The sequence below is a fragment of the Lynx canadensis genome, chromosome A2 (genome assembly GCF_007474595.2).
Source record: "Lynx canadensis isolate LIC74 chromosome A2, mLynCan4.pri.v2, whole genome shotgun sequence".
In the NCBI taxonomy this organism is placed as follows: Eukaryota; Metazoa; Chordata; class Mammalia; order Carnivora; family Felidae; genus Lynx; species Lynx canadensis.
Window position 1 is genome coordinate 76938532 of NC_044304.2, and position 24291 is coordinate 76962822.

The window sequence follows — 24291 nt, forward strand, 5'->3', positions numbered from 1 at the left end:
ACATGAAAACAGGTTGATACTAACTACAGAAACAGTATCTACCTAAAGGTAAAGCAATAGGAGATTATGAATTATTCCAGAAACAGATGGAGAGAACTAAGTGCATGAAGCCCATGCCAGTCACCACACACAATAAAAATGACTTCTACCAATTATCAACCACACAACATGTGGGTTTTTTTTTTTAAAGGTATTACATGAAATAAATATGATGCCAAAATCATCTAATCAATACTCAGCAGTCAGGATTATGTCAAAGAAACAATTTTTGCTATCTCGATCCCCTCCCATATATAATTTAGAAAAACAAAACTAAAACATTATAATTGAAACTAACACAAAATTATTAATCTCCACTGAAGTATTCATTTACAACTTGAAATACCAAAAGATTTAAATAGAAGCAAGCTAATTACTGAAATTTGAAAACTCTACCATCTAGTGGTACAAATGTAACTCTTCTACTTCCATTATGGATACAACGTAAAAGTAGTTTGAAATATTCAATCACAGAATTCAGATTTTGATATGACTATAGCATTAAAATATTACACAGAATGTCTAAAACAAAGCTTTACCTTTACCACACTCAATTCTTTCTCCTTGGGGTGCCCAAGTGACTTAGTTGAGCATCTGACTTTTGGTTTTGGCTAAGTTCAAGCCCTATGTCAGGTTCCACGCTGACAACACAGAGCCTGTTTGAGATCCTCTTTCTCCCTCTCTCTGCCCCACTCACACACTCTCTCTCTCTCTCAAAATAATACACTTTAAAAAATTTTTTTAAAGTTCTCTACCAGTAGTTTCTGAAACGTGCCTTGTTTCATGCCTCCACTTTTTCTCCCTGCCATTCCTTAAGCTCAAATACCCTTTCCCACATTCACTAATGTTTATTCTTTTTTCTATTTTTTTAAAGTATATTTATTTTTGAAGTGGGGGGGGGTGGAGAGGAAGGAAGGGGCAGAGAGAAAAGAGACAGAGAATCCCAAGCAGGCTCTGAGATGTCAGTGCAGAGCCCCGTGCAGGGCTCGATCCCACAAACTGAGATCATGACCTGAGTCAAGATCAAGAGTTGGAGGCTTAACCGACCAAGCCATCCAGGTGCCCCCCTAATTTCTATTCTTTTTTTTTTTTTTTATTTTTTTTTAACGTTATTTTTGAGACAGAGAGAGACAGAGCATGAACAGGGAGGAGCAGAGAGAGAGGGAGACACAGAATCTGAAACAGGCTCCAGGCTCTGAGCTGTCAGCACAGAGCCCGACGCGGGGCTCGAACTCACGGACCATGAGATCATGATCTTAGCCGAAGTCGGACGTTTAACCGACCAAGCCACCCAGGCGCCCCCTAATTTCTATTCTTAAAAGAAAAACTCCACAGTAGTGTTGTGTCTATTAACCATAGTCACACTCACTTTAATCCTCCCTTCAACATTATCCTTGTACAGTTTTTTTTTTTTTTTTTTTTAACAGAGCCATGGAAAAGTTCATTGATTTATCCCAGCTTCCACAACAAATCGCCAAAGCTAGGATCTGAATCCCCGCATCCTAGCTCCAGAGCACCTACCAGGCCACATCTCTCAATCAGCACACACCACACCGTACACATTTACTAATCCATTTCCTTCTCTAGACTGGAAGCAAAGAAGCAGGCCCATGTCTTAACAGATTCTAAATCCCCACGCCCAACACATACACTAGGCTCTCAAATTCAAATATCTGATGACTAATGAAGAGGTGAAAAAAGTTCTGCAGAACATAATAATGTAAAATTTTAATTGGGTTCAGTCCCCACCTCTTCCACCTACTAGTAGTATGACTTGGACAGAGTAAATAAACATCTAGCCTCAGTATACTTATTTCTAAAATGAACTGAACACATGCCATGTAGTGTGGCTGAGCTGACAGAACAGTGTCTACAAAACTCAGGGCAGAGGCTGGCACATAGCAAGTATTCATTGGGGTATATATTATTATTACTGTAGAAACAGCCGAGATTGATTGATAGAACACAAAATTTGGAGTCTCGAAAGGATACAGACTTGAATCTTGGTTCTGATACAAATGGCTGTTTCTGGTTCCTTAAGCACCGTCCCCTCCCCCACCGCCGGTAAAGTGAGGCTATAATCTCATAGGATTGTGAAGATTAAGTACGTTAACACATGTACAGCACCTGGTACACACTGGACACTCAGGAGTTAAATTCTATCACTTGAACAGAAATGCTAAATTCACAAAGTCAGAAGTGACAGTCTGAAACCTGCCTGATGCCCAGAAGACTGGCCTCAATTGTGTCTGGAATGGGCTTCTTCAAATCATACTCTCACTTAAAAGCTTCCTTTCTACCAACGAACTATAAATTGTGTTTAAAAGCTCATCTATGGCTGACTTCAGGTCCTTACCAAGGTAAAATCTAATCAGATGTCCTTCCCTGTACAGCAGGACCCAGGAGCTGCCCCCAAATCCCCAGACTGTCCCTGGGAACCGATTCTGGGGTTCCCTTTTGGACAAGTGTTTCTTCCTGCCTTCCTTCCCTTTCTGGCCCTCCTTATAACAGACAGCACTTCCCTTAACCTGCCAAGTCACAATCTAATCCACAATGAAAATTCAGTCAATTTCATGCTTTTCAACTCTGTCATGCTCTTTTCTCCTGGATGAAACTGCCCATTTTCCACTCCTTAATGGGGAGCAGAAAGTCATTCCACAGGAAAATGAGACCAATGTCCAAGGTCATCTTAGGGGTGACTGCTATTCAGTATGACCAACTAATGAGAACCTACCGTCTTGGAAAAAAAATTAGGTAGGTTAGTGTTGTTTTTGCTTAAAAAAGGTTTTTTACTATGCAAAACTTAGTATGTAAAAAATGTATTTAACTTTTATGTTATAAAGTATACAAAGGAGTGAACCCACAACCTAATTAAGAAATAGACTATTTCTACTCTCACTAAATAGTTCCACATTTGCCACCCCCAGAGATAACCACTCTCCTGAATGGTTTATCATCCCCTTACTTTTTTCAATATTTTATTATAAAAATAATGCATTATTCATAAAGAGAACATATAAACACTATAGTGTTAATATAATAGCATTCTATTAATCTATAGTAGCATTAATTAGGTTAATATATCCATTGTATCAACATGTAATATGTAAACATTTTGTTATGTGGCACCTGTAACACAGCGGGCCGGACTGCTATCCTGAGGGTATCCTTAAAAGGCTGGCCCTGGACTAGCATCTGGAATTGCGATTTTAGGAAGGTTCTTTATTCCCACCCTGGTAAGAGTAGCTCACTGTGCCTCAATTGTGTGTACAAACAACATGGTTAGCCCCAAACACCTGCTTTCCTTTTGGAAGTCTGGAATTTGAGTACACGCAAGGCAGAGGCAGCCTGTGCGACCAGCTCCCAGTAAAAACTCTAGTGCTGAGTGTGTAACAGCTTCCCCGGCAGATGCCAGTTCATCCCTATTGTTACAACTCACTGCTGAGAGAAATAAGGGTGCTGTGCGATTGCGCTGGGAGGAGTCCTGGAGGCCCGGCTTCCTCCACACTTCACCCCACGTGCCTTTCCTTTTCAGGATTTTGCTTCATATCCTTTCGCTAGAAGAAATCCTAGGCAGGAGTGTGACTACATACTGAATCCTATGAGTCCTCCTGGTATGTCACTGAACCCAGGGGTTGTCTTGGGGATCCCCAGCATAACTGTGTAATGTATGTTATATACATTAAGTAAAAATTATATAAATGTAATTAGATTTGTAATTTTATTAGATCTATTTCCAAAGAATATCTGATTCCACACATAAAAAATGGAATTCTACCATGTATTTCTGAGACTAATTTTACTTAACATTATTTCTAAAATTGATCCATGTTTCAAAATATATGGCTGTGGCTCATTCATTTTCCACTTAATGTTGTATCGTTTCCACGTTGTGCGATCCTGAGCAACACAGCCACGATGACCTAACTTACACATCTCCTTCTGCGTGTCTGTAAGGATTTACTTCTCTAGGGCACACACACACAGGAATGGAATTGTTGATACTCAGTGTTCTAAGATAAAGCCATATTAGGGGCGCCTGGGTTGTTTGGTCGGTCAGGTGTCTGACCCTTGATATCTTGGTATCAGCTCAGGTCATGATCTCACAGTTCATGGGATTGAGCTCTTGGTCGGTCTCTGAACTGACAGCACAGAGCCTGCTTGGGATTCTCTCTGTTCCTCTCTCTCTCTCTCAATAAGAAAAAAAAAAAAAAGATCAAATTATCTTCCAAAGTTTTTCTATCTTTAGAATATTCTCACCAAAACATACGAGGTATCACTGACCTACATCCTAAGAATACTTAAGAGTATCAGACCTCAAAACCACCTCATTTCTCTTGAATTTTTAAAAAGAACAGAGTGTGTGAGGGATGTAACCAAATAGCATTTAGATTGCAATCTGCAGATGTTTACTGAGCATAAAGCCTGTGCCAGGGCCTGTGCTAGGTGCTTTTTTAAAATAACAGCCTCACATATCCTTTCAAAATAAAAATATATTAACCTTACGTTTTATTACATTAAATTAATGAAATAAATAAAACCTATAGGCCAGCAGGTATTCTGGATTCTCTTAATGCCTATGAACTTAATAATTATCTTAAAGAGGGACTCTGGGGTGGCTCAGTGGGTTGGGCATCTGACTTCGGCTCAGGTCATGACCTCACAGCTGGTGAGTTAGAGACCCAAGTCAGGCTCTGTGCTGACAGCTCGGGAGCTTGGAGCCTGCTTCAGATTCTGTGTCTCTGTCTCTCTCTGCCCCTGCCCCACTTGCTCTCTCTCTCTCTCTTAAAAATAAACATTAGCAATTATCTTAAAGAAAAAATGAGTTTTAAAATTCCAGATACCTATAAACAGACTTTCTCTGGATACCTTCTGGGAGTAGGGGAATAACTGCCCTGGTTGAGCCAGGCCTGCGGGGTTTCCAGGAATGCGGGCCTCTCAGTGCTGAGACCAGAACAAACTGAGACAGCTCATCAACCCCCTCGAGCATCAGGACACAGGGGTACTTGTTCTGTTCTACCACGTACTAGCAAGAGGATGTCCAAAAAACTCACTTGCCTCTTTAAGATTTTCCAAATGTCAAGTGTTTTTGCTATTTTTACTATTTGTTAATTCGTGCTACTAATGCCCTTGGTCGAAATGAATTATTACAGATACAGTTATGGAAAGAAAAGGACAGGTAAGTACAAAAAAACACTACTAAGAGACTTAAGGACTGGTTAAAACAGCTGGCCAGATACAGCAGTTTTCTATATATATAGAATAACTATCAAAGTTGATCCGTTTAGTTCCTGGTCACGTAACATGTAGTATTTTTCCTAATCTAATACCAAATGTTTATGAACTCATGGTTTTCCTGCGTGATGACTATGTGTAAAGCTCCCCTGGAACTATTACTTTGTTAGTTCAATTACCAAATATGTTTTCATTTAATCATATTGCTCTAAGTAGTCCTTTTATAATCTTCAAACCTTTGAGATTTAGCCTCCTAAATATCTGACTTCGCAACCATTAGAGAGGTTAAAGGTAAACGTTAACAACAGGAAAAGAATCCAATAATACCTTTTAAATGTATCAAAAACACCTGAATCATCAAAATTAATGGCATCGGGGTGTCCGGGAGGTAGACATACATCACCAATATGGATCTCACAACATGGAATGCCATGCTGTACCACAGTCAGGCTTGGATAAAACGATGACCAACCTAAAATCAAATCAAACAGCAGTTACATAAAGGATAGGGATTGACAGAAGGGACCCTAATTATTTATTCTACAATAGAACTTTCACTTCTGAACCTTGAAATAGGTTACTACTTAAGTCTCAGCAGATTTTTAACATGTCCTGTATCTTTGCCAGAAAATAAGTCCCAAGTATTTCCTTTAAGCAGTGCGAAGCTCTCCAAAACTTGTTGGATTCGGCGTTTTATTAATACACAGATTCTATCAATCAACACTTCCATCAATTTACAAGATAGTAATAATAGGTGACAATGACCAAGACCACAAAACAGCCTCTGAATTATTTTTAACATGGTGTTAGTGTAATAAATCTCTGAAAAGTGATTTCAGTGCAATTACCAGAATATCACATTCCCCCAAATGATACCAAGATAACAGAGAGCTGCTTATATAGTAAGCTACCTGAATGTACGAGTTCATACCCAGAGAAGTGCAGCCCCGCCTAACGACTGCTAAGACCCTAAAGCACCATTAGGTGTTCTTATAAACCCCTTCTATGGTAGTTCTGTGTAGTTTGAAAGAAGTTTGCCCTTCAAGTTTTTTTCTTAATCATCAAAGAATTATACCACAAGACATCTTTCCAGATTTAAGAAGTTTTCTTTAAAAAGTTACTATAAATTCAAATTGACACCCTACCTTTATTTTTAACATAGAAAGGGTGGTCCAGCTTACACTCTACAGTAAGTAAGCCATCTTCTACTGTACCAGGATCAAAAGTCAACTTCAGTACAGACTCGCCAAATGATACACTTTCTTCATGTGATAACAACTTTAGACCATCAGAACCATAGCCCTGAAAATACATGCACAGAGTGAACAAACAATATTTAATTCAACACATAATGAAGTTCCTATTATGTGTAAGAGTCTGTAGAAAAAGTAAAATAAACAAGACAGGATCCCTGTCTTTAGGGTCCTTGCTTTCCACCCAGTAGTGAAGAAAGGCACGTATATAAATCACTGCAATGCCAAACAGACTGGCACAAGCACTTTCACTGAAATGTAACAATGCTAACGCACTTGATACAGGGAGGTGTTAACTCAGAGAGAGGAGGCAGGGTTCAGTTCCCACTGGAACGGGGATTTAAAAGAATGAAACCCAGAAGGTAGAAGAACATGCCTCATGCCAGGAACAGGCGAAACCAGCCTTCTCTGGAGAGTGCTGAGTATTTGCTAAAAATACCAGGGGGTTCAGAGGTGCGGCAAAGAAGACTGAAAACGAGGGCCAGTTAGTAAGCAAAGGAGTCTAAAGGACAGGTGAAGTGCTTAAACTTTCCTTTGAGAGGGCACTGGAAGTCAATGCAAGTATTTTCACTAACCACTGTCAACTTTAAGATGATTAAAGTCTGCAGAATAAAAGGTGCCTCTAGTATTCAATGTATTTGAAGATATGATGAGAGAAACCCATCACAGTCTTAAACGGACAAGTGCCATGGTGGTAGAAAAGGGCTAAATTTTAATCCAACTGATTTATTGAGCAGTTGGTACACACCAGGTGCTAGGTTCTGAAAACACATTAACAACCATGATCCCTACCCTTAAAGTCACAGAAAAAACAAGGAGACCGACATGCCACCAGCTAGCTATTGTGTCTGATCCTTATGACACTAGTGCATGAAAGAGGTAGTGAGAGAGAAGGAGGACTGCACAACACCTCTAAGAAAAGAGAAGTGATCCACTGAGTATGAAGGCGGGGAGGGGAACACTCAACTTCTTGGTTTTCAATCTGTCAATCAAGAAGGCTAACAATACCTTTAAAAGAAGGGAGAAGTAGGCCAGGAAGGGGAAGAAAAGGTGAGTCCAGGCTTGGTTATACTAATAAGCTGAGTAGGAAGAACTGACTGTGACTCATGCAGGTGTCCAACATGCAGGTGGAGGCCACAGCCATGTTATCTGTAACTACATTACGGGATCTTCTCATTCCTAGAGCTACAAGGTGTCAAAACTGATCCAATCTATTTTCAGATCAGGGAGCCCACTCACAGTGGGGTCAACAATCTGCCCAACATCAGTCACACAGACAATTGCTAGAAGAACCAGAAAGACAATCCAGGTTTTCTGACTCCAAGACCAGAGACTCAACAGTTAGTAACAACAGCAGGATCAAAACAGGAATTTTAAACAAGCACACTTCACATGCCCAATTCCTCTGCCTACAGTGGAGATGGAAAAATTAAAAGATTGCAAAGATTAAGATTTTAAAGGCACTAACGGACATTTATCCTAACTACTGCTTCTGCTTATCAACTTAAAAATGCCAATGTTTTATGGGATCATTTAAAAAGTAACTTCATATAATCAACTCTCAATTATCCATTTGGGAATTAACCACTTTGTACATTACATAAGATAAAAGCCTTGGTTCATTTGTTCATTGTAATTTTTTTTAATGTTTATTTTTGAGAGAGAGAGAGAGAGAGAGAGACAGAGTACAGTGTGACAGGGGAGAGGGGCAGGAAGAGAGGGAATCACAGAATCTAAAGCAGGCTCCAGGCTCTGAGCAAGCTATCAGCACAGAGCCTGACACAGGACTCGAACGCACAAACTGTGAGATCATGACCTGAGCTGAAATTGGACACTTAACTGACTGAGCCACCCAGGCACCCCTGTTCATTTCATTTCTCCCAACGTAAAATGTATAAAAAGAACTAAGGAATACATTATTTTCCCATCTCAGAAAGCATAATTACAAAGGTGAACCTAAAGACACTGCTGCCCTCCATCCAGCTAAGCAATAACACAGTCACAAAACTTCCACCTAAAACGTAAGGTGTCACTTAAATACGAAAATAAATGGAGGATACTCCTAAAGATTAATAATAAGCCTATGTTTTCTCACGAAAGACTTGGGAAAAGTTTTACAAATTTTAAATCAACCTTGTGAGTGCCCACTTGGAGATCTTCCTCATTAACGCAGCCTTCAGTTCTAGCAAAATCTTCAACATCCTGCCATTCCTTTTTGCTTCCCTTATGAAAGCACAGTCGTGTGCCTAAAGTTTGAGTAGAAAAGCAAATATTAGCTATCTGACTAGCATGCTACATAAGTAAGCTGCAAAAATTCAAGTTGTTTTTTTACCTTTCAAAAAACAGTGCCAAGCAGTTGAAGGCCAGGAATTGCACCATCCCAAATCATCATCATCTGAGAGGGAGGACATGCAGAAAATGCCAGATTCTGACTCACTATTTGCCTATGGAGAAAAATATCAGAAACTTTTTTATTTTGTAACATATTTTGTTAATATCTGTCTTTATCCCAAGGCTTCAGGCTCTCTCTCCTCATTAGTGGATAACTTAAAACACCTGTAAACAGGAAAAACTATGCCTCTGAAAACTGAAGTTTCTGGAAGTTTTAGTTAAATGCATGTTCCCACTGGTAACAAACTTTGCTAACAGTGAACAGAGCTGTATGTAAAATCTAATCCAGATCACCAGCAGAGCGATGAGACAATTTCCCATCTGCACATGCTTCAAAAGGACTTCACAGAAAAGGAAACTTAACATATTTCAGTGCTGTGCAAACTTCGTAACAGTTTCATCTCATGAATAAACTCACCCTTTCATGTCTGACTGGGGTTTCCTCCTTCCAGTGATGATGAGGGAAGGCTGGCTCACTCTTAGAAGAGGACACCGGTGGAGGGCGCGCATAGGAATGTAAACTTTTGCTAGTAGCTATGATGTGTACAGGAGATGATCTAAAATAAGGAAGCAGTTTTAACCATAAAGCATAGGTCCTTAAAGCAGATCTTTCCTTTTGATGAAAAGAACTTCATATTCATAATACCAATGTTATCACATAGAAGACACCTACGGAAAACACTAAAGACATCAAGATTTCATTTGTAGTTTGCAGTTCCTTAGCTTCTTACCCAAGCCCTCTTCACACATTTCAAATACTGTTCTTTTTTCATATTTATCCATGTATTTTAAATTCCAAGTTACTTTCACTTATTCACCCATTTTTGTATCAGCAAGTACATACAAACGTAACGAATAATGTGCAGGCTCCCTGTCCACTTCTCTCTTCTACTTTGCTGCAGTCAGTATGAACACGGCATCTCAGCCTAACGTGACCAACACCGAAGCCTCCGTCTACCAACCACCTGTCACTGTGCAGATACAATGAACTACCTGAAGCTACAATGCTTAAACTTATTCTAACAGGAAGCAGCCTAAATGGAACTTCCTGTAACTGGACACTACTTCCTATTTCCTAATACAGGCTTGTCAAAAACTGTCTCCTCATAAGGCTAGTTATCTTCCCACAGGATCACCTTTGATAAGAGTCAACTGTTCCCAGGAGGGGTAACACTAAAAGCAGCACTCCCAGTCAGGGCGCCCAGCATGTGCACTGCACTCTGGAAAGCAGCAGAGAGGAAGACTGCAGGTCTAGGAGACCAACCAGCCCAATGGTCCCCAATCAGGACAGTTCTCAGAGATGCAAAATAGGAATCTGGTGCTTAACAGAAAAAAGTATACGCATATCTGGACTAACCCTCTTTTAAAAAGGGGGAGAAATATCTTCCTTTCCGATTCTTCCCTTACTCCCTGAGAAACTCTGTTAGCCCCTCAATTTTTATTTTACCCTTATTAACACTTTTTCATTATATCTTTGCAGAAGTTACTCTGGAATAAGAGTCCGTAAAACTATACTTTGCCTTCATGTTCCTATCACTTCTTAAAAACCCCTCAAATTTCTAGGTGTTTTAGCACATTCTCCAGTCAATTTTGGATTTCAAACGACAAATACTTAATGATTCATCTTTGCTCCAGTTCTTCCTTTTATTAAAACATTTATATCTTGATGGAGTATTAAAGAATGGCCAAACTGCTAAAAATTCCTTAAGTATATCCTGCCTTCATGACTAATAAAAGAAAATGGGTTTATCAGTTCTTCTGTTGAACCATTTAAAGAGAAGTAACAATGCAATGTTCTGAAATGTATATGGCCTAAATGTTCTGTAAAAATTAACATGCCACACGTGTCTAAAATACCAACAGCATCTCTCCATCCCTCTATCTATGCAGGGGTAATGTAAACTTTACCTGTCCTCAACCCCTTGGTACTGTACAGTGACAACTTCAGACATCCAAAGCTCAACAACTAACACGGTTTAACACGCTACAAGAAGGAGCATGAACAGCCACTGACAGTGTTAGAAGGCAGGAGAGACAGCAGTGAGAGCCTCTTGGTCTTGTTCCCTAGGAGGCAGGGAAGCATAGAAAATGCTGCAGAGAGGAGTGCCTGGGTGGCTCAGTCAGTTAAACATCCGACTTCAGCTCAGGTCATGATCTCTTGGCTTGTTAGCTCGAGCTCTGTGTCAGGCTCTGTGCTGACAGCTCGGAGCCTGGAGCCTGCTTCGGATTCTGTGTCTCCCTCTCTCTCTGCCCCTCCCCTGCTCTACCCTGTTTGTCTCTGTCTCTCTCTCTTTCTCTCTCTCAAAAATAAATAAACATTGAAGAAGAAAGAAAGAAAGAGAAAGAAAGAAAGTGCTACAGAGAATAAATTTATATCTTAAGGAAAATATTCCTTCTTTACTTATGTTTTTATCGATTACCTACCTTAAGGGTTTGCTCAACTTTCCATGAACTATATTAATTCTAAGTTTGCTATTAAAAAAAGAAGTGTTATCTCTAAACTAGAAAAAGCCCAATGGGAAGATCAGGATCTGTTTTTATAACTGCCAACAAATTTTTAGCTTTTTGACTATTTTTTTCTTTCTAGGAAATTTTCATGGAATTAAACTGAAAAATTTAGTTAACTACATTGAAATTGCCCTAATCAAGACCAATATCCTGCCAAACAGGGGGGAAAAGAAAACACAGCAAAATTTAATGGGTTACAAGAAAGCCAGAATTTCACACATGAAAAGTTTATGTCTTAGCAAAGAATTACAGTAAGTCAGAAGCATTACCAAAATTCAGTTATTCCTACATCACCTTGTATAGACTATGGTCTGTCTACCCATGTGAGTACAAATCTGGGCACTTCTCTCCCCTGCAAACTATTTTGTTTATCTAGGTCATTTTACATAGATAACTTCATAACTTTAGGGATAACTAGTGAAATATTATCCACTTAGGTCTCTCTAGGAATTTTAGTTCAAAGCTTCCATAATTTCATAGTACAGCAACTCATTTGTGGAAACTCTAGTTCTCTGGTCTGGGTATACGAAACAGTGGTTTTTACCAATGGGAGTCCACTTTTATTAAATTCAAGATTTTAATATTAGCAATTTTAGTTTCCACAAACCAGTAAATAACGTAAGCTCACATATACTGTGGAAGAAAATAAACCTAGATCAAATGGAACCAAATTCAAGGTTGATAAAATTTTTAAATAGAATGTTTATTATAGGGGCACCTGGGTGGGTCAACTCAGTTAAGTGTCCAACTTTGGCTCAGGTCATGATCTTACTGTTCCTGAGTTCAAGCCCCAAGTCAGGCTCTATGCTGACAGCTCAGAGCCTGGAGCCTGCTTATGGATTCCCCCACTCCCCGTCTCTCTCTCTGCTCCTTCCCTGCTTGTGCTCTCTCTCTCTTAAAAATAAACAAACATAAAAAAATTGTTTTTAATGTTTATTATAATTATGGTCCTTTAGACAAGTATAATTTTCATTTCTCTAAGCATAAATATATAATAAAAGTATTTCTTGGTGTAGTTTACTTTTTGAGGACTTTAAAACATTTACTAAAACTTTTTAACTCATATCACTTTTTTTTTTTAATGTTTATTTATTTTTGAGAGAGAGAGAACGAGAGACAGAAAGAAAGGGAGAGAGAGGATACAAAGCAAGCTGCACACTGTCAGTGCAGAGCCCAACAAGGGGCGTGAACTCATAAGCCTGATCATGACCTGAACAGAAGTCAGGTGCTAAACCGACTGAGCCACCCAGGTGCTTCTCATAGTACTTTTATCTACTTCTCAAAATATGAAACCATGGTATTAGGTGAAATATCTCTGCAATCATTATAAAACAATGAGCTCAACTCTAAGGACTTTACTTAAATTCTAATTTCAGTAAACCATTCATCAGATGGTTAATAGCATTATTACTTTTAAAACTAGAAAAAAAATAAGTAACTCTTTGCAATGATACAAGTTTTCGATAAAAATATAGCACTCCCACCTGTTGTAGAATGAGCACTGCATAAGTGGACTTTGCGGACTGGTAGCGATATTTGCTAATTCTGTTAGCCAATCCACCTCATTTTCACCGTAAGTGTTTTCTGATATGTCTGAGGTATTCTGGTTCCAAGATGGTCTTGGATACTCTTGATGTGAAACATCTGAACTTAGCTGGTATATGGCAGATTGGGTAGGATCACTTTGAACTGCCTGAAGTTCAGGAAGGTCATCTGCAAATAAACACACTCAAAGTTATAAAAAAGACATTACTAACACAGGGAACAATATTGTAATTACAGCTAGAAGAAGTCCTTAAATGTGGCTAATAAATTTCGTGAGAAGTATAAATTTGAAATGTTTTCTTGAATGAAACAAGTTTCATTAAAAAATGTCATTGAAAAATGACACCTTATACATTCAAGGGTCAACACAGCCTGATGGAAAAATAGACTTAATGAATATAAACGTATTAATGACTTGTAATTACCACAACTGTTCACAGACCATAAAAACGAGGTATGTGTTTTGATTTTTTTTTTTTTACAACTTACCTGGAATTAATCTATATACCCCCAAGACATTTTTATGTTAACATGTTTAAGGAGGAAAAAGGCATTTTATGTGTACATATATATACTTTTTCATATACTTCATTACCCAGTTATAGAAAATTACTGCAATATTGAGAACAATTTTCAGAGATGAGATTAACATCATAAGGTTTAGGTACTACTTATTCAACTTTATGCTAAATTATTTGTTTTGACTGAGGAGTTCTAAACTCAATAATATCCGTTGGTTATTTTTTCCTAAAAGTGTGTTCCCAAGGCCCATGTACATGCCCATGTACATGCCACAGCTGTGAACACCAAGACTGAATTCTAAAAAAATTGTATTAAAAAAAAAGAAAAAGGAGGGGAGAAAAAGCATCTTGCAGGCCTTAAAAAATTCTTTATGAAACACACACCTACAACAAACTACAGGTCCCGGGGTCCCTTCAATATATCAGCCAGGAAACTCTTCTAGTCTTGGGAGTCCTTCTAAACTGTTACGAAGAACATATGTGCATACAATTCCTATTCAGGCAGACGACTCAGAACAGCCTACTAAAGCTGAGATGTCTTACTTAGAAGTACTGATTCAGGATATCCACTCAGAAAACCGACTTGAAGCCCTCCCCCTTTCGCTGAGCAGCCGGAAAAGATCGCAGCAACTTAAGAAACCCCCCTGTGGGGCGCCTGGGTGGCTCAGTCGGTTAAGCGTCCGACTTCAGCTCAGGTCGCGATCTCGCGGTCCGCGAGTTCGAGCCCCGCGTCGGGCTCTGGGCTGATGGCTCAGAGCCTGGAGCCTGCTTCCGATTCTGTGTCTCCCTCTCTCCCTGCCCCTCCCCCGTTCATGCTGTGTCTCTCTCTGTCTCAAAAATAAATAAACGTTAAAAAAAAAAAAAATTTTAAAAAAAGAAACCCCCCTGTAACTCTCTCAGTGATGTAGCGATGTCCCTTCCCTTGCAGCCGACAACGTTCTTGACCATCACTTCTTTATTTGTGGTGTGTCACGAGCTCATCTGTCTTTCCAGTTCAGGAAATTAACTACTTTCAAACTGAAGTAATGAGGAGTGGTACGAGTTTTTGACAACCCTGGGCCCTGACTTCTGACTTCCTCCCGACACTAAACTGTAACAGTGAAGCATCAACCGCTGAATAAACTGGTGTTCCTCGCTCACCAGCACCGGCAACCCCTTGGCGTTCAAGCAGTTTATGTCCCAAGACCTTGAGGATCTCCCAATTCCCAAAGAGCATCTCCTCTGGCTCAGCACGTGACACAGTTACAGTTTCTCAAGGGTTTTGTGAACACAGAAGAAAACCGCGTATTGAACGCAGCCGAAGCCACGCAGAACGACGACAGGGCAGCAGGCCCAGGTCACTCACTAGCTGTTTACTCGTCAACACCAGCCTCACAGCACCACCATCCCAAATCCTACCTCACCAAACCCGTGCACTTCTGCAGGCCGCACCTCTCGGGTGTAGCTTGACAGCAGTGATAAGCGCGAGGGTCAGACCTTTGAGTTCCAAGGGTCTGCCGTGATGTCCCCACCAGAGCAACAAATCAACCAGCTGACAGGGACGTTTCAAAAGGAACACGAGCCACATGCAGGATTTCCCGGAGGTGTTTAACACCCACCTTTTACCCACCGCAGCAGATCTGCCCCACTTTTACCCACCAAAGCAGTTTCGTTTGGTAATTTGTAAGTGAGGCTCTATGATAACCATAAACAGCCCAAAGTTACGTTGGTCTTAAATAATATCTTACGAGCAATAACAAGAGTACACTGAAAACTCCTAAGGTACAAAAACTTCAGGGACTTGTAAGCAGTTGAAGGCAGGTGGAGAAGCTGGCTAACCATAAAAGTATGAATCTCAGATTCCTACAATGCTTTGAATTTTGTTTACCAAGCTCCATGTGCTCATCACAGGAGTTGTATCCAGGCGAGGATGGCAAGTTCTCAGTACACTGAAGCAACTCCAGTGAGTCATTCATTCCTGAAGGTCTCTTGTCCATCACCAGCAGGAGTTTCTGTACTGCATTAGGCATCTGATTTGTCTTCACTTCCCACACCATGTTATGGTGCTCCGACTTCAAATAAAAATAACATAGAAAAAAATGTCACATCGTGTGATCTGGAGATTGTGGAAGGATAAAATCCATCAGAGACGCCTAATGTTGCATCTTTCACTTAATCATACATTGCATTCTGTATCCCCCTCAAGTCCCTCACACCAGGCAGACTCCCGGATTTCTTGGGTTACGACCATGTAGTCAGCACTAAATTACACCCAGATCCCAAAGGATCTGAATTTATAAAAGTCTTTTCTTTAAAAAAGAATACTATCACCATTATACATACTTTTACTTGTTTAATCTGGTAACTCTGAGACCCACAGAGAGACTAACAAAACCACTTTTTCAACTTGTATCTTCAAATTTAAAAGAAAATTAACACACTTTCCTCAATTAAATTGAAAAAGACTGAAGAAATATTCTATTTCCTTTTCATTTTCTGAAAATTCTATTTCAATTTTTCTATTTGCCAACTGTGTGGTTTCCTCATCTCTGAAAATAAACAGGTTTAATACACTTAAAACGGCATTCTCTGAAGGACCTTTAAGAAACAATTTCTTAAAATGCCCATATGTTATACTTCTCAAAAAAATGAAAATGCTATGTTTTGTTTTCTTTTGTTTGTTTGAGAGAGCCAAAGAGCATGCAAGCGGGGGAGGGGCAGAAGAAGGGAGGGAGAAGAAGAATCCCAAGCAGCCTCCACACAGTCAGTGCACAGAACCCAATGTGGGGCTCGAACTCATGAAACTGTGAGATCATGGATGGCCTAAACCAGAATCAAGAGTCAGACGCTTAACCAACTGAGCCACTCAGGCACCCCAAAATACTATGTTTTCTTTATGAAAATGTGGTACCTAGTCATAATAAAGATACCTATCCTTCCGAATCACGTATTTCTAGAAAGATGAATAATAATCATGGTAAGTTTAAGCAAATAGTAAATCTACATCTTAAGCCCACAAAGTGATCACAAGGAAGAAAACAACACAGGCTAATATACCTAAATAATTTCCACCGACTAAATTTTGTTATGAAAGTAAAATGTGGTTATACCTTTGACACTCTGCATTTGGACAGTGATCAAATTTGTTATTTAACAGGGGTGACAGCAGCAGGAAGATTTCCCGATTTTTCAAAGATTTACTCCAAATCTCATTAAAAAAAAAAAAAAAAAAAAAGCTCTAATGTGCTAAGACGAAATACACACACACAAAAATCTAACAGGATGTAAGTTTTTCCTCACAATAAGACAATAAAATATACTGCAATTTAAAGTCACTAAAAATCTGGTACCCCAGCCTAGGCTGATCAAAAATGCTGTGAAAACATGTTAACTGCTTAGTATTTATACCAGAGCTTTCTAAACCATAACATACTCACCAAGAAACACTAGTAACACTGGCAAACTTTTTTCTACAAAGGCTTTTTCATAATCTTTTTACTACAAAGTAAATTTTCCTAACTATAAAATACACTAAGGGGGGGGGGGTGCGGGGAGAGGGAGAAATGAAACAAGGCATTAAAAAAAAAAAAGGAACAGTGACTTCTAATCCCACCAACCAGATTTAGATACTGCTAATATTTTTCATGCATACACCTATCATCATAGATTTTATTTTCCTTCATACTCTGTATTATTTATAATTGACGCCTTTTCCTTTAGCATAAGTTTATAAGCATTTTCTTGTGTCACCAATTTTTCTTACACATCTATTTTAAATAGTTATACAATATACATCACAAGGATACACCAAAATTTCCTTATCCCTCCTACTGCTGAACATGCTGTTCCCAGTTTCTTCATTCTTAAGTAACAGTTTACATTCTTTTTTTAAAAAAATATCTGCTTGTATCAGATTACTTTAGATTTCCAGAGACACATTAGTAGGTGAATGGCAATTAAACATCTTAAGGTTCCTGACACGCAGCCAAACTGCCTGTTGCTGTACTTTATTTCTAACATTCTACTTCAGGTGCTTTCTGCCTGAACTCCTCAAAGATGACCCAGATCCTGGGCACTGCTCTAGAGCCTTACTCAACACTAAGATGTTCTACAGAGTAGTGAAAAGGGCACTAGGTTAGATGTAAAGAATCATGGGTTTCGATTCCAGCTTGAACCCTTACTAAATACATGACCCAAGTGACTGAGCTTCTCACTAGTTTGGTATCTTCATCTGTAAAACAGAACTAATGCTAGCTGCTCAACCTTCCTGCTAGAGCAATTGTGAGGATGAGCTAAAACAAAGTGAGTAGAAGAAATGTAAAATGACTTCTTCACAAAATGTTTTATCCCTAGACCGACACAGGCAACACTATACATACTCCGGGCACTTATGTCTTAAACAGAACAGTTACTGGGATGCCTGGGTGGCTCAGTCAAACATCTGACTTCGGCTCAGGTCATGAAGTCACGGTTTATGGGTTCAAGCGTCGCATCAGGCTCTATGCAGACAGCTCAGAGCCTGGAGCCTGCTTAGGATTCCCGGTCTCCCTCTTTCTCTGCCCCTCCCCCACTCACGCTGTCTCTCTCTCTCTCTCTCAAACATAAACATTAAAAAGTTTAAAAAAAAAGAAAGAAAGAAAAAAAAGAACAGTTACTGAAAACGGTATAACGACATGAGACCAGACAGCTAGTTATTCAGCTTCAGCAAGTCTGGAGCCTGCTTACATTTCTATGTCTCCCTCTCTCTCTGCCCCTCCCCTGCTCGCACTCTGTCTCTTCCTCTCAAAAATGAATAAACATCAAAAAAATTTTTTTTCATTAAAAAAACATAAGATGCCCAAAACATTTGCAAGAAATGAACACTTTTTCAGCTCAGTATAATCTATTATGTACTAATTAATCACAGTCTTATTATATAGTTAACAGCAAAACTGCTGAGGTACAACAAAAAATCTCCTACAAAATTAGTGGCTACACAAGAGATGCAGTTAGTAACACCATTTGATTTCTCAGGCATAACTGGCCAAATCATTATTCTGAACCTCCACTTCTCACTGAAAAAATCAAGCACACTTTAAGCTTGATCAGTGATTCTCAATCACATGATTATGTGTCCTTCAAACAAAATGATGACCAGGATCCACCTCCAGAGAATATGATTTATTTGATCTGGGGTAACCCTGTGCGCTGCTTTTTGTTTTCTTTCCAAACATCAGGTGCACTGTGAAAACCAGTGGACTAAAAATGATTGCCAAATTCCTTTTTATTTAAATATACATATTTATTCATTTAATACACACTATGTACAAGGCACTACACGAGTTGCAATGTTGGACCTCAATGATGAATAATTTATCTTGAATCTCAATAATCTGTGCTTTAGTGGAAAAAAATAAGCAAATGACCACAGTTCTACAGAGCAGGGCTTGGCTATGAATGGGTAAAATGGAAAGAAGGAAAATCTTCCAATGAGAGAAACTCACATGAGCAAACTTGCAGAAGGTGCAAGTAATGGATGAAATCAAAACAACACAGAATCCAGGATCACCAGAAGGTAGGACGGCCTTGTGTGTCTTGTGGCCATGGATACTAAGGCTGCAAAGGTAGACTGAGTCAGAATCTTCAATCCTAGTTTAGGAAAATTAGTTTCTTTGGTTTTTGTACATCAGAGTAATAAGGGCTCTGAAATTAGGCTACCTGAGTTTATGTATCAAATTTACTATTTATTGGCTATGTGTCCTGGGCAATCTATTTAAAATCTTTATGCCCTATTTGTAAAATGGAAATAATAAGAACACCTACATAGGTTACTGTAAAAACTCAGTGAGCTAACAAATGTAAAAAGCTTACAGAAGTTCCTAACACAGAGCAAACTCTCAATGCACAGTGGCTAGTAATTATTATAAGCGATTATCAGACACTGGAGAACCACTAAAGATTTTTGAACAGAGATCTGACATGATCAGAACTATAAACTGAGTCTGTGAAAAAAAAATCATTCTGGGGGCGCCTGGGTGGCTCAGTCGGTTAAGTGTCTGACTCCTGGTTTCAGTTCAGGTCACAATCTCATGGTTCCGTGGGTTCCAGCCCAACGTCGGGCTCTGCGCTGGCAGCACAGAGCCTGCTTGGGATTCTCTGTCTCCCTCTCTCTCTACCCCTCTCCCATTCGCTGTCTCTCTCTCTCTCTCTCACAAAAATAAAAAATTTTTTAAGTAATAAAAAAAAAAATGATACTTAAACATGATACGAGTATGCAGAAACATCCGTAACAAATACTGAAAGGAAAATGTATTAAAAACAGTGTATTCACATTTTTAATTTGTCTGTCAGCCACCTGCTCCCAGCTTCCTTTGCAAGAGTTCTCAGAAATCTGGTAGTATCCGTGCAGATTCCTTACTGAGTAATGCCCAAGACATGAGAGGAACTAGTCATTCTGAGTTCTCTGGACAGCGAATATTAAGTTTGGATGGCAGATCTGAAGTCTTCTCATAGAAACTTTTCCAACTTCCTAAGTGTACACGGCACAACTAAACCTATCTTATGATGACTCAAACTCCTTACGAACAGCTGCTGTACTATGCTTCACATGAGGATGTGATCTGCAGGCCAGCCCGAGCTGCAGTCTTCGACTTGAACATTTTCTCATTTTACCTTGATCAGGAAGTTCAGAGGTCACACTACACACGTGTATCTCCTCAGAGCCATCTCCAGTGTGTGCAGCAGAGCTGCTCTGGGCCCCAGGGAGCATCCGTCTTGTGCTCCCCTTCCCTTTGCACAGCTTTCTGGCTTTCTCCTCCTTCCAGGATAGATTTTCTCCTCCCCATCAGCGGGCCCTGCACTGTCCCCACTCACCGTGTGCAGCACACTAACACCTTCTGCAACCTCTACCATTTCTCCAGCCGCTAGTCCTAGCTCTCTAACAACAATCCCCTCACAATATTCCTTACAGGAAGCTGGGAAAGGATATTTCAATTTCAAAACAGAGCTACTCATCAATAACAAAAGGGACCAATTAATTACTGAATTTGCATTCCCTGCGTTTGCACCTTTCATGACTCAAGGCTATCAAAAGTTCAGTCAACTGACTTAGGTCAGGTCATGTCACGGTTCCTGAGTTCCAGTCCCACATCAGGCTGTCTGCTGTCAGCTCAGAGCCTGTTTCCGATCCTCTTTCTCTCTGCCCCTCCCCACTCCCCCCTCTCTAAAATAAACATTAAAAAAGAGAAAGTTTGGTCTTGAGATAATGGAAGTGGTGCTTCTGAAAGTCTACTGCATGGTAAATGGGAATCTAGAGCTAAGTCAACAAACTGCAGGTTCCCTCTTGCTTGCCATGTACTGTGAGGCTGGCCGCTTAAATGCGGCCTCCCAGCCCCTACACTGATCTCATTGGGCTACTGGGAGAATTAAACAATGTACATGACAACAGGTGCCTGGGTGGCTAAGTCAGTTAAAGCGTCAGACTCCTGGTTTCAGCTCAGGTCATAACCTCATGGTTCATGGGATCAAGCCCCACGTCAGGCTCTGTGCCAACAGTAGGGCGCCTGCTTGGGATTCTCTCTCTGCTCCCTCTCCTGATTGAACACACACGCGCTCTCTCAAAAAATAAATAAACTTTAAGAATAAAATACATGAAAACAAAATTCAAATCCCTATACCAATGTAAATTTTTGTCTCAGACTTTTCTCCGTCAAACTATTTGGGGGAAGCAAGGCCCCTGATACAGTAAAAGAATACCAGAAGACTCCATACTCAAAAATTCTCCCCCACATAAATTACACCAATTAGACATTCATTTTGATAAACAAGCTCCTCTTTCAAATATCTCCTGGTAGAGCTAACCCTATTGTTCATTCATGCTTTTGCATACTGCTCTGGTATTATAGGATTTGACATAGCTTGCCTTGTATTTTGACTTAACTCGGCAACTGGACCAGAGATTCTCAAAAGGGAAGAGTAAAATTCTCCAGCAGCTGTGCTTTGAAATGTCATGTCCAATATTACAAATTTTTATCGGGTGGGGATGGGAAGGGTCTCATTGCCTTTGTTTTGTAACCTTTGGTAAATAAATATCCACAAAATCTTAGAAACAGGACAGGTGGAAAGGACCAGAAATAGCTAAATCTCCGTGAATGGACAAAAAGGAAATTAGGTTTTACAAATGCCAATCTACTATGTACAGAGCATTTGACATACTTCCTCTGACTTCATAAAAACCTCAAAACAGCTCTGTGAACAAAGTTATTCTTAAGGATGAGGAAAACAGCACTCTGACGACTGAATGTGACTACCTTTTTGAAAAGAACTGAGAAAAGAGAGAAAAGGCACTGACCCAACAGAGATTAGACTCCTACTTTCAAATGCCTATTCTTCCCTGAATCTTTATCCTTTCCACCTGCAAGGATATCGCAGAATGCGTTTCTGTATGTCCTTCCCTAATCGGAAAGGACTTCCATACCAAGCTTAAATTCTAAGGTGGGCGGGGATGAAGAGAAGGTAATTGCAATTAACTTATATCCTAAAGTGAAGAACTGAGGTATTTAAAATGGATTACAGTAGTTTCCCCCTATTCGAGGTTTCACTCTTGTGATTTCAGTTACCCAAGGTCAACTGAGTCTGGAAACAAATAATCTTCCTTCTGACCTACAGTCAGAAGGTCAATAGCAGCCAAACTAAGTCACAATGCCTAGGTCATGCACCTCACATCATCTCACCACACAGGCATTTTATCAGCTCACATCATCACAAGAAGAGTGAGTACAGGACAATAAGGTATTTTGAGAAAGACCACATTCACACAACTTTTATTACAGTGTATTGTTATATTTGTTCTCTTATTAGCTAGTATTAATACCTCACTAATTTATAAGCCCTCATAAGAAAAAACAGCATGTATAGGGTTCAGTGCTATCCGTCGTTTCAGGCATCCACAGGGGGTCTGGGAACATACCCTCCCACACACCCACAAGTACCGAGGGATAAGCTACTGTAGTTTAGTCTAGGACACCGAACAGACTACCCCAGCATCCTTGTTAGCTAGCTAAAACAAAAGACAATAGCAAAAAAAAAAAAAAAAAGAAAGAAAGAAACAAAAACAAAAACGGGAGGGGGAATGAAAGTACTAGGAATACATTACAAGTGTAGATCATTATCAATAGTTAAACAGAAAAGTATTTACAAATATTAAAATTATTCTAATTCTTAAAAGGCAATTTTAATTCAAAACCACTGTTGGGAGTCATCCGTTACTGCTCATTAGTGGGAAATAAATCTACGGCACTTCGTCGGGAATTGATGGTAGGACTCCCAACACTTCCTAGCAGACCCAACTCCCTACCACCCTCCTCCCGTCTTAGCCTAAGTGACAGCCTGAGCTAAAGACTGGAGTACTGCCCTGTCGTCAGTGCTGCTTTTAAAAACGATTCTAGGTGAAAACTCCTGAAGAACGAACTCTTAGGGAGTGTAGAACGCACAGCTTGAGTGAAATCCCCTAGACAGAGTGCAGGGCTTAAGGAAGCTACAAAAACCGGGCTCCCAATGTCGATTTCGCCCGGATTCTTTTTTGTTTTGTTTTAATCTGCCTGGGGCAGCAGCATAGGTTGGAAGGCGGAGACTGGAATCGCCTGCCAAGCCTGGGCTCTCGGTCACAGAGGCAGCGCCTCCCGGTTCACGCCAAGTCCATCCCCCACCTTCTTTCGCCATTCATGGCCTTCCCCTCCCCTCCCCCCATCATGTGACCGCAGCCTGGACTCCAGGCTTGTTTTTCCCCTCAGCTCAGCCGCACCGCGCAGGCGCCTCGGAGCCCATTCATTCGAAATGCGTAACAATGAGCCCCGGGGCCCAGCGGCTCCGCGAGCTTCCCAGCTCGGCCCGAGCCCCTCTCGGCCCCCAGTGGAGGCGGCGCCTCATTGGGGTCCCCCACCCCCGGCCGGCCACCCACTCGGGACCAACCTCCGACCCTCCGCCCACACTCGCGGAGTTGAAGTCAAACTTTCCTGGGCAGCCCCGGCGCCGCGTCGGCCCCTTCCCCCGCCCAGGCCCGCCCCATCTCCGCACCCGACCGGGCCACCCACCGCGCAACCCGGCCCAGAGCGCCGACCTCGCCGACTCCTCCCAGCCCCCGCCCCAGAGACCCCCCTCGGGCCGCGCCGCCGCGAAGCCCAGGTGAGCTCGCGGGAGGTGCCGGTCCGGTGGGTTCGCCGCGGGCAGTTACCGGACGGTCGATTGCTTCCACTGTGAGGGCAGCCCTTCGCACAAGAGGAGCGCGGACCAGAGCTCGCCCGGCCGCCCGGTCCCCTCGGGATCCTGCCCCTCCCTTCCCCACCCCCACCCCTTCCCGAACTGAAAGACAACAAACCAGCCGCGGAGTGAGGGCAGCCCCGGCGCGGGCCGCCCTGGACACGACAACACCACCAGCCGCTTGTATATCCCCTCTCCGACTGACACCGGTCTCCCTGGCGCGCCTTAGTACTCCCGTCGCCTCTCTCATTCCTCCACCGAAACTTTCCTACTTACCAAACCCGTCGCCATTACCAAGTCTTTCAAGCTTCGTCTTCCCCCTCCCTCAACCCCCCGGGGGCTGAGCCTTCGCCCGGCTCTTTCGCCCTCTTATTGGTCCACGGAACTGCCATTCGATCATTCCCCTTTCCCATTGGGTGATACCGTGGTCCGTCTCGGGAGGCGGGCTTGTATTGACTTTTGTGTTGTGTTTACTGGAGAAGACGGCATGTCAATCACTAGAGTGAGCGCTTCGGATTGGATTGCTGCCGAGACTTCGGGGACCTAAGCCAAACTTTGCCCCCGAAATGGATTGTGGGATTCGT

The 24291-nt window shown here is 41.1% G+C and overlaps 1 protein-coding gene across 2 annotated transcripts in view; it reads right to left on the reverse strand.

The window, feature by feature from the left end:
- Nucleotides 1-24051, reverse strand: part of HBP1 (HMG-box transcription factor 1) — a 30163-nt gene extending 6112 nt beyond the window's left edge. Inside the window, exons 1-8 of one of the 2 annotated variants that reach the window (XM_030307768.2) lie at nt 23984-24051; nt 15360-15543; nt 12911-13139; nt 9337-9475; nt 8860-8971; nt 8661-8773; nt 6420-6576; nt 5602-5746 (exon numbers count right to left, since the gene is read on the reverse strand). In XM_030307768.2, the coding sequence (XP_030163628.1) occupies nt 5602-5746; nt 6420-6576; nt 8661-8773; nt 8860-8971; nt 9337-9475; nt 12911-13139; nt 15360-15543; nt 23984-23998 (1094 nt within the window). In that variant the 5' untranslated portion in view covers nt 23999-24051. The other variant, XM_030307767.2, reaches the window with a different exon arrangement.
- Nucleotides 24052-24291: the final 240 nt, after the last annotated feature.